We start from the raw sequence: 10,340 nt of genomic DNA, 5'->3' as shown, positions 1-10,340 counted from the left end.
ACTGTTTATATGTCTAAACAAAAACTCCTTGGAACAAAACTCTGCAGCAAGGCATAAACTTAAAATCTCAGTTTTTTATTGTCACATAAGTGGTTGCCTGATTCACATGTTGCTGCAGTTTGTAGTCACAGTAGTTGCTCTAGCTTCACTTTTACTAGCTCTTGCTGCAGTTTAGCTGCCTAACTTTCCATCTGTAGTTTCAGATGTTAAGTAGTATCAGTGTTTGATTAAGTTGTGGAAGTTTCCATAACTAGCACCAGATGGTGATGTAGCTTGGGTATTTCATTTAGTTGCACCAGTTTCAGCTGCTGGTATAATTTATTTGTATCAGTCACTCAAGTTTCAGTCATTTCAGTTTCACTAACTTGACAATGTTGGTGTTGTTAGTTGCAGGCATGGTGTCAATGGTTGCTTCATTGCAGTCGTACTTTCACCCGTAAGCGTAGGTGCAAATCTTGAGATACTTGCCATGTTTAGTTTTAGCCATTACAGTTTTATAATTCCTGTAGTTTCAGAGGCTGACTCATTTGCAGGAGTTGCAGTTATACATATTGCTGTGGTCTCATTGGGTGCTGAATATATATTTATTTGCAAGTGTTGTTTGCATTTGCTGATTATGTATTTACAGATTTTTAACTGACTAGGAGGTAACGGATAAAAATGCAAACTACAAACAGACCTATGATGTTTAAAGTTACTAAACAGTGTCTACTTCAAACTGTTCTTCCTGGTAAAAGCTAAAGTCTGTTAACTCCTCCCTCTTCTACCTGAAGCACAGCAGCTCCAGTCTGTCCACATATTTTCTGGAATAGTTTCACCACTATGTAACAGAAACTCACAGAGTCACTCTTACTGAGAGGAGAAATGGCACAGAAAAGAGATCAGCTAGATCGAGAAATGTTCTCTTGTTGGATCTGTTTGGATCTACTGAAGGATACTGTGACTATTCCCTGTGGACACAGCTACTGTATGAACTGTATCGAAACCCACTTTGATGAAGAGGACAGGAAGGGAATCCACAGCTGCCCTCAGTGCAGGAAGACTTTCACACTGAGGCCTGTCCTGGAGAAAAACACCATGTTAGCAGAGTTGATGGAGTTACTGAAGAAGACTGGACTCCAAGCTGCTCCAGCTGATCACTGCTATGCTGGACCTGAAGATGTGGCCTGTGATGTCTGCACTGGGAGGAAACTGAAAGCTATCAAGTCCTGTTTATCTTGTCCAGCCTCTTACTGTGAGAGACACCTTCAACCTCACTATGATGCAGCTCCATTAAAGAAACACAAGCTGGTGGCCCCCTCCAAGAAGCTCCAGGAGAACATCTGCTCTCATCATAAAGGCCATGAAACAGTCCCAGCTGCAGCAGAAAGGACTGAGAAGCAGAAGGAGCTCGAGGTGAGACGACTAAACATCCAGCAGAGAATCCAGGAGCGAGAGAAAGATGTGAAGCTGCTTCAACAGGAGGTGGAGGCCATCAATGGCTCTGCTGATAAAGCAGTGGAGGACAGTGAGAAGATGTTCACTGAGCTGATCCGTCTCCTCCAGAAAAGAAGCTCTGATGTGAAGCAGCAGGTCAGATCCCAGCAGGAAACTGAAGTGAGTCGAGTCAAAGAGCTTCAGGAGAAGCTGGAGCAGGAGATCGCTGAGCTGAAGAGGAAAGACGGCGAGCTGGAGCAGCTCTCACACACAGAGGATCACAACCAGTTTCTACACAACTACCCCTCACTGTCAGCACTCAGTGAGTCTACACACTCATCCAGCATCAATATTCGTCCTCTGAGCTACTTTGAGGATGTGACAGCAGCTGTGTCAGAGACCAGAGATAAACTACAGGACATTCTGAGAGAGGAATGGACAAACATCTCACTGACAGTCACTGAAGAGGATGTTTTACTGTCACCAGCAGAGCCAAAGACCAGAGCTGGATTCTTAAAATATTCACAAGAAATCACACTGGATCCAAACACAGCACACAGAGAATTGTTATTATCTGAAGAGAACAGAAAAGTGACATTAATGAGACAAAAACAGACTTACTCTAATCACCCAGACAGATTCACTGATTATTATCAAGTCCTGAGTAAAGAGAGTCTGACTGGACGTTGTTACTGGGAGGTGAAGTGGAGAGGGGGTGGAGTTGATGCAGCAGTCGCATACAAGACTATCAGCAGAGCAGGAGAGTCAGATGAATGTGGATTTGGATTTAATGACAACTCTTGGTTATTGAGCTGTGACAGAAAAAGTTGCAAATTTTTGCACAAGAATGTCCAAACTGTCCTCTCAGGTCCTCGGTCCTCCAGAGTAGGAGTGTACCTGGATCACAGAGCAGGTATTCTGTCTTTCTACAGCGTCTCTGAAACCATGACTCTCCTCCACAGAGTCCAGACCACATTCACTCAGCCGCTCTATGCTGGACTTGGTCTTTTTATTGATCATGGAGACACTGCAGAGATATTAAACTGAAATAGACAGAAGTCACTGAGGGACGGCTAGTTCCTGTTTCTTTGGTCTCCAGCATTGCTGTCAACAGTGATGGAGATTTTGAAAAGAGGTCAGAGTGGCACCAGAAAGTTCTTTGAAAGTAAATTCTGCTAGACCGAAAACAATTTCTAATTAGCTTGTATGAAGAAGATCATAAAATCTAATAAAAATGAACAAACATTAATGAACTTCAGTTTTTATATCAAGAAGACACTAGTATTATAAATGTAATTGTTTTATTATGAATAGTATTGTCTAAGCTCACAGACCAAATGTTACACTCTGAATAAGACTTTTAATTTCAGTCCTTCCAGCACACAAAATCACACGTATTCTACTAGAGAAGATGTGGATTTTATAGACACTCAATCTGAAGACTTGCTTAATGTAAACCCTCCTGTGTGAAGTTTGTTACATGTTTGAACTGATACATGCTGATTTTCTTTCTTTTTTGTTGTTGTTGAGGAGTTATTTGGTTATTTGAAGAAATATTGAAATGAAAATCTTGATTTGAATCATCTGCTACTGTGGCATATGTAACTCATTACTGGTATTTTTTTTTATATCAGGTGTGGCTATAACTTAGACTTTCTGCTGGTCTGTTTTCTGTGTTCTTATCCCTAACCTTAACCACAACCTTAATCATGTTAGATAGTGTTTTCCAAAGCGATTCATGATGATAAAAATTTTTTAAAAAAGTAAAATAAATGTACATGTCCCAACGGTTCTCATGTTCTCTCCTGTTTCTGAACGCATAACATAGAGACGTGTTGAGTGGCCGAAAGCGTAACATACCAACAAGTTGTCTCGTAGCGTAGTATGTTACGTTTTGGGATGAGAACATGTTGGAAAAACCAGCAGAAGGCACAATGTAGTGTTTCTGACATGTGATTGGATGAGCAGCCTACAGCCCGCCTCCAAAGTCTCCCAGTGATTATGCCGATGAGGAAACTGATGTGTTTGTCAGAGAGTACAAAGGTGTTCAACCATGAACTTAGCACAACAAGTGAAACACACACATACACTCTAAACCCTGATCTGACTCATGCAGATGATTCAGTATCTTTCTGTGTCCTTCCTGTTTAGCTGCTTTTGGACGAATCCTGATTCTCTTTCTCTGCTTTGGTTAAGCAAACAGGTTTGATTCGTTGGTCATGAGTGACGTGTTTAGCAAAAAACAAACAAACAAAAATATGTTGTTGGAGACTGTCTCTCATTTACAAATTTCCTCTGGCTGCAGAAGTTGAAGAAGAGACTGTCACTGCGTGCTTGTATGATTTTTTTTTTTTTTTTTTTTTTTTTTTGCCACACGACTGTTAAATCCAGGACTTTTAAGGTTACAGTAGTTGCTGTATCTTATCATAGATAGATTTGTTTGGTTGTAGTTAAAGTGTCAGTAGTAGCAGATGTTACTATATTTGAAATTATTAACTTAAATTCAAATATAGTAACAAAGTATATGTGGGGCCTCCCTGCTGCTGCGGAGTCGGGGCGGTCTGCTCCTGCTCCGCGGCTGCTGAGCGACCCCTCATCTGGGGCTCTCTTCAGCTTTTTTCAGGGAGAGTGGCACGGTTTCCCCTCCGTTGGTCTTCTAGCAGATCATTACATGAAGGAAGCTTTTAAATACAAGCGCGCTCATGCTCACAGGTGCACACACGGGTGCTCACACATACAAACTACACCCTTTTTGGCTCCTACCTCAAAGCACACCGTGGGCTGTCAATCCTACGTACTGCACAATATTTAGTATTTACTGTTATATTCACATTGTTTTTTGCCCTTTATCACCGTTCCTCTTCCCTGCTGTTTTTCTTTCCCTCTTTCTTTCTCCCTTTTCTTTTCCCCAGTCAAGTCCATTGGGCATCTTTCTTTGCCTTTAGACAATAATTCTGATGGCAAAAGAACCAAACGGGACAGGCAAAAAAAGAAAAAAAGAAAGAAATTATTAACTTAGTTGCAGAAGTTGCTGTGGTTTTAGGCTTGTTTAGTTACAATCACTCTTTGCTGCTGGTGTGGCTGTAGTTTTAGTTTTAAATTTAGTTGCAGTAGTTTTTGTGTCATATAGCAGATGTTGTTATACTTGGAGTAGCAGAGTTGCAGACATTGCCATGACTAATAGCAGATATTGCTGTAGTCTCCTTCATTCATTTGTTACAGAATTATCCATGCTTTCCTGTAGATGTTATATTTTCAGCCACTGATTTAATTCCTGAAGTCACCATGCTTTCCTGCAGATGATACTGTAGTTTCAGTCATTCATTACAGGAGATGTTGTAGTCTGAGGTTTGTTTAGTTTCAAAAGTAGACAATACTTATAGCAGCTATTGTTTCATTGATCCATTAAGTTACAGAATTCTTCATTGTTTTCTGCTGATGTTCTTATAGTTTTAGTCACTGGTTGAGTTGCAGAAGTAGCCATTCTGCAGATGTTGTGGTATCTGTCTGTCCGTCCTTCCTTCCTTCCTTCCTCTTCCGCTTATCCAGGCCTAAACAGAGAAACCCAGACCTCCTTCTCCCTAACCACCTGCTCCAACTTGTCCAGGGGGACACCAAAGCGTTCCCAGGCCAGCTGAGAGATATAATCTCTCCAGTGTGTCCTGGGTCTGCCCCAGGGCCTCCTCCCGGTAGGTCATGCTGGGAACACCTCACCCAGGAGACACCCAGGAGGCATCCTTGTCAGATACCCAAACCACCTCAACTGGCTCCTTTTGATGCGGAGGAGCAGCGGCTCTACTCTGAGCCCCTCCCGGATGGCCTCATGCAGGATGGCTTCACCCTCTCTCTAAGGGAGTGGCCAGCCACCCTTCAGAGGAAGCCCCACATGAACTTGTTTATTCAGTCACTACCCACAGCTTGTGACCATAGGTGAGGGTATGGGTGTAGATTGACCGGTTAATGGAGAGCTTCACTTTTACACTCAGCTCTCTCTTGACCGCAACAGACCAGTATGCGTCCGCATCACTTCAGCCACAGCACCAATCTGTCTGTCGATCACCCACTCCCATCTTCCATCACTCGTGAACAAGACCCCAAGATACTTAAACTCCTCCACTTGGGGCATGAACTTGTCCTTCATCCGGAGGGGACACTACAGCCAAATCTGGCTGACAACCACGGCCTCAGATTTGGAGGTGCTGATTCTCATTCCCCCCATTTTGCACTCGGGTACAACTGTTCCAGTGCAAGCTGGAGGCCATCACCTGTTGAACCCATCAAAACCATATCTTCTGCAAAAAGCAGAGATGAGATTCTGAGACCACCCAAAGTCAAAGCCTTCAGCCACTTGGCTACTGTGGAGTTCTTTTTTGCTAAGAAAAGTTCAAGAGACAATCTAGACAATCTAGCAGTTCACATTATTTTATTATCAGGCAGTTAAAGATTCGGCTTGCAAAGCTGTGGACTTCTCTATGTCAGGCAGTCTGTGCATGGAAAACTCCCAGACAGTTCATAATTCAAAGTAAATATTGGACACATGGAAACAGGTAATATTTGTGATTGGCTATTAATGGGGAGATGCTATGGTTTAGACTTAGCACTCCCTGATTTGTTCTCCCATGGGTCCTTCCGCATGGTAATGGTCAACGACAAAACACCACTGGGGTTCAGATCCGGGAGGCTCCAAGAAGGGACTCCAAGAATGCGTCGTTCGGCACATAATGGCAAACGGCAGTCAGGACTAATTCCCCAACCCAAAGATGGAGGGAAAAAACCCTCTTGTCCACTGGGAAAAACCCCAACCTACAGGCAGCAAGCCAAGGGGATACTAGGATACCCACCCCAGCCCGTCGTCTCTCACCAAGGGCAACTCCAGACAGAGACAGAGTCCAGCCCCTCTCCAGGAGTGCTGGTTCCAGCAGAGATGAGATTCTGAGACCAGAACAGTTCCCTTGATCATGTACTCATAAGAGTCTTTTGAATCGCTCTTTGTTTGATCACTCACCCGGGACCAATTTGCCATGGGAGACCATACCAGGGGGCAAATGCCCCTGGACAGCATAGCCTCTGACATCCCTAGGACACAAAAACCCCTCAAGCCACTATAAGGTAGCGATTCACAGAGGGGTATTGTGGTTTCAGGTCTTTATTTAGTCGTCATATCTTCTACCAGATGCTGGTTTGGTTTCATCTGCCAATTTGGTTGCAAAACTTGCCGTGCACAGTAGCAGTTGTTAGTGTATTTTTAGGCTTTCATTTTGTTGCAGTAGTTGCCACATCTTCTAGCAGACATTGTTGTAGTTGCAGTAGTTGAAGGGTTAGTAGTAGTGGTGGATGTTGCTATTTTACAGTCATTTATTTAGTTGTAGAAGTTCCCATGCCATGTAGTGGATGTTGCTAAAGTTTCTTTCATTCATTTGTTGCAGAATTTTTAATACTTTTCTGCAGTTGCATACAATAATATCAGCAGAGCAGGGAGCTTAAATGAATGTGTATTTGGATACAATGACATATCTTGGTCATTCCATTGTTACACAAACAGTTATATTTTTTGGCACAACAAAGTCCGAACTCTCCTCTCAGGTCCTCGGTCTTCCAGAGTAGGAGTGTACCTGGATCACAGAGCAGGTATTCTGTCTTTCTACAGCGTCTCTGAAACCATGACTCTCCTCCACAGAGTCCAGACCACATTCACTCAGCCGCTCTATGCTGGACTTGGTCTTTATGAAAATGGAGATACTGCAGAGTTTATTAAAGTGAAATAGAAGTTTTAGCTTCTAGTTTTTTTGTTTTTTTCTTGTCTATCTTTGAAGGCAAATGAGGAGCTGGGAGCGTGGCTCATTAAGGTGGATAAGTCCCGGCCTGCCTGGAAGATTTAAAGCCTGGATCTACCAGCATTCCATCCTGCCCCGAATCCTGTGGCCCTTGCTTGTCTATACAGTTCCAATAACTACTGTGGAATCCCTTGAAAGAAAGATCAGTGGCTTTCTTCGTAAGTGGCTGGGACTTCCCCGCAGTCTCACCAGCACTGCCTTGTATGGGGCAAGTAACAGCGTGCAGTTACCCTTCAGTGGTCTCACAGAAGAGTTCAAGGTGGCTCGCACACGAGAAGCCCTACAGTACAGAGATTCTAAAGACTGCAAGGTGGCATCAGCAGGTATTGAGGTAAGGACAGGAAGAAAGTGGAAGGCTGAGAAGGCAGTTGAGGTGGCGGAGTCACGCCTAAGGCAGAAAACACTGATGGGGGTCTTAGCAACAGGGGGAGCAGGCTTGGGATACTTCCCAAAGGCCCAGGTCAGCAGGGCACAGGGAAAGGAGAGACACCAGCTACTCCAGGAAGAGGTCCGAGCAGGTGTGGAGGAGGAGCGAGTAAGCAGAGCTGTAGGCCTTAAGCGGCAGGGAGCATGGACAAGGTGGGAGAGCACCTTGCAGCGCAAGGTCACCTGGGCAAACATCATGAAGGCAGACTTCCACCGGATCCGATTCCTAGTGCAGGCAGTATACGACACCCTGCCAAGCCCAGCAAACCTCCATCTGTGGGGAAAGAGCGAGACACCTGCCTGTCCCCTGTGCTCTGGAAGAGGGACCCTAGAACACCTCCTTAGCAGCTGCCCAAGGGCCCTGGCTGATGGTCGGTATTGTTGGTGGCACGACCAGGTGCTCAGAGTAGTTGCTGAAAAGATTGCCTCAGCAATCAGCACCAGCAAGCATCATCAGGCTCCGAGGAAGGCAATCTCTTTTATTAAGGCTGGAGAGAAACCCCAGGTGCGCCCACATTTGACAACTGGCCTCCTCAACACAGCCTCTGATTGGCAGCTACAGGCTGACCTGGGTAAACAACTAAAGTTCCCTCAGAACATTGCAAAAACATCACTCCGGCCAGACATGATAATTATTTTTGAGGCCTCAAAACAGCTGATCATGCTGGAACTCACAGTGCCCTGGGAAGAGCGGATTGAGGAGGCCAATGAAAGGAAACAAGGAAAGTACCAGGAGCTAGTGCAGGAGTGCAGGGGAAGGGGCTGGAAGACTTTCTATGAGCCCATAGAAGTGGGTTGTAGGGGCTTTGCAGGACGATCACTCTGCAAAGTCCTAGGCCGGCTGGGCGTGGCTGGGGCAGCCAAGAAGAGGGCCATCCAGGCTGTGAGTGAAGCGGCAGAGAAAGCCACAAGGTGGCTGTGGATCAAGAGGGCTGATCCGTGGGTAGCTACTGGTACGCAAGTCGGGGCCTGATCACCCCCGGCTGGGTCGCCTGGGCGAGGGTGTATGATGTTGTGAGACCTGAAACACCTGATGACCCTAGGATACATCACTGAAGATGCGTACCAGTGCATCCAGGAGATGTGTCTTTATAGTGCTGTTGAGAGCTCACTGTTGTGCTGTTTCTTCTCTGCTCAGAATCACTTTATAGTTGCTAGTCTGAAATCTTATGATTAATTGTCTGTAGTTACCTGTAAATTTACTTGAAATTGTATTCAAATCAACAGTGCACTCTTTCTCTGTTGTGGCAAAAATATTCAACCGCTTTGGAAAGAAATCAGAATGACATATGAGAAATGTATTTCAAAACAGTTTCCACTAGACTCCAAAGTAAGTAGAGGAAATAATTATCACCAACATAATCAAGCAATAATTCAACAGTTTTAGGGCCTCAAGTTTTTTCATTGCTTAAACGACAATAACACTGGGAACTTTATTAATTTTTATTTATTAAAGATTTGGATTTTATAGGGGGCCAGTCTTATGTAGTTGAACAAAGTATATCAGTTCATATCAGTTATTAAGGAAATTAGAGAGATATGGAATAAGATGTGTAGCCTATTCCTGGTTGGAAAATGGACAACAATGTGTGCAAATTAATAAAACTGCATCTAAAAGGGTCAATGTGGGGTAACTCAAGGATCTGTGACTGATCCAAAACTCTTTGTACTTTTCATTAATTATATTTGTAATATTACTAAATTGATTAAATATGTTGTTTATACAGATGATACAAATGCATTATCTTGTGGAAAGAAAATTAAATGATCTCTTGTATGCAATTAAAAATGAGCTTCACACTCTGCTGCGAACTGTTCCAAGGTGAGCAGGAGGCCATCACCCGATGAAGCCAACAGAACCACATCATCTGCAAAAAGCAGAGATGAAATTCTGAGACCATGCAAGTGAGAGCCTGCCGCCACTTGGCTACGCCTAGAAATTCTGTCCATAAAAATTATGAACAGAATCAGTGACAAAGGGCAGCCTGGCGGAGCTCATTACCCACAAGGAATGAGTCTGACTTATTGCCGGCTATGTGGACCAAGCTCTTGCAGTTGTTGTATAAGGACTGAATGGCCCATAGCAATGGACCGGACACCCCATACTCTCGGAGCACCCCCCACAAGACCACCCAAGGGACACGGTTGAATGCCTTCTCCAAATCCACAAAACACATGTAGACTGGTTGGGCAAACTCCTGTGCACCCTCAAGTATCCTTGAGAGGATAAAGAGCTGATCCAGTGTTCCACGACCAGGACGAAAACAGCATTGTTCCTCATGTATCTGAGGTTCGACTAACAGACAGATTCTCCTCTCCAGCAGCAAAGACTTTCCCAGGGAGGCTGAGGAGTGTGAGTCCCCTGTAGTTGGAACACACCTTCCAGTCCCCTTTCTTTTTTTTTTTTTGATTTATATTTTTTTTATTAAGGTTTCAAAAGCAGGCATTCACAGTATGTACATCATGTAAGCATACTTCTTGCTTAGGTTATCTGCCTTAGATACCAAAATAGTATTTTAATTTACATCCGAGTCATAAAGAGAGAATATTTACAACTATAGAAGCAATTGAAACAATCACATAATCCGAAATAAGAAAACAAACAAAACCAACAAACAAACAAAAAAACAAAACAAAGAAAAACAAACAAACAAACAAACAAAC

General features: G+C 43.8%; 1 protein-coding gene and 1 pseudogene across 2 annotated transcripts; both read left to right on the top strand.

Annotated features, from left to right (window-relative positions):
• The first annotated feature begins 817 nt into the window (after positions 1-817).
• On the top strand, positions 818-7,181 carry LOC146713762 (tripartite motif-containing protein 16-like). 2 transcript variants are annotated; one of them, XM_085450149.1, is made up of 2 exons: positions 818-2,180; positions 6,896-7,181. In XM_085450149.1, the coding sequence occupies exons 1-2, from the start codon at positions 865-867 to the stop codon at positions 7,179-7,181; spliced, it is 1,602 nt and encodes a 533-aa protein (XP_085306275.1). In that variant the 5' UTR covers positions 818-864. The 2 variants fall into 2 exon arrangements, with proteins under 2 accessions (XP_085306275.1, XP_085306283.1); XM_085450157.1 differs by having other exon boundaries at positions 818-2,284; positions 7,000-7,181.
• Positions 7,182-7,232: 51 nt separating this feature from the next.
• LOC146713761 (uncharacterized) lies at positions 7,233-8,830 on the top strand (annotated as a pseudogene).
• Positions 8,831-10,340: the final 1,510 nt, after the last annotated feature.

Source organism: Copadichromis virginalis, linkage group LG3, assembly GCF_057382275.1.
Source record: "Copadichromis virginalis isolate Kocher_CV1m ecotype Utaka linkage group LG3, C_Virginalis_male_GT1.1, whole genome shotgun sequence".
Lineage (NCBI taxonomy): Eukaryota > Metazoa > Chordata > Actinopteri > Cichliformes > Cichlidae > Copadichromis > Copadichromis virginalis.
This window is presented reverse-complemented; position numbering and strand designations above follow the sequence as displayed.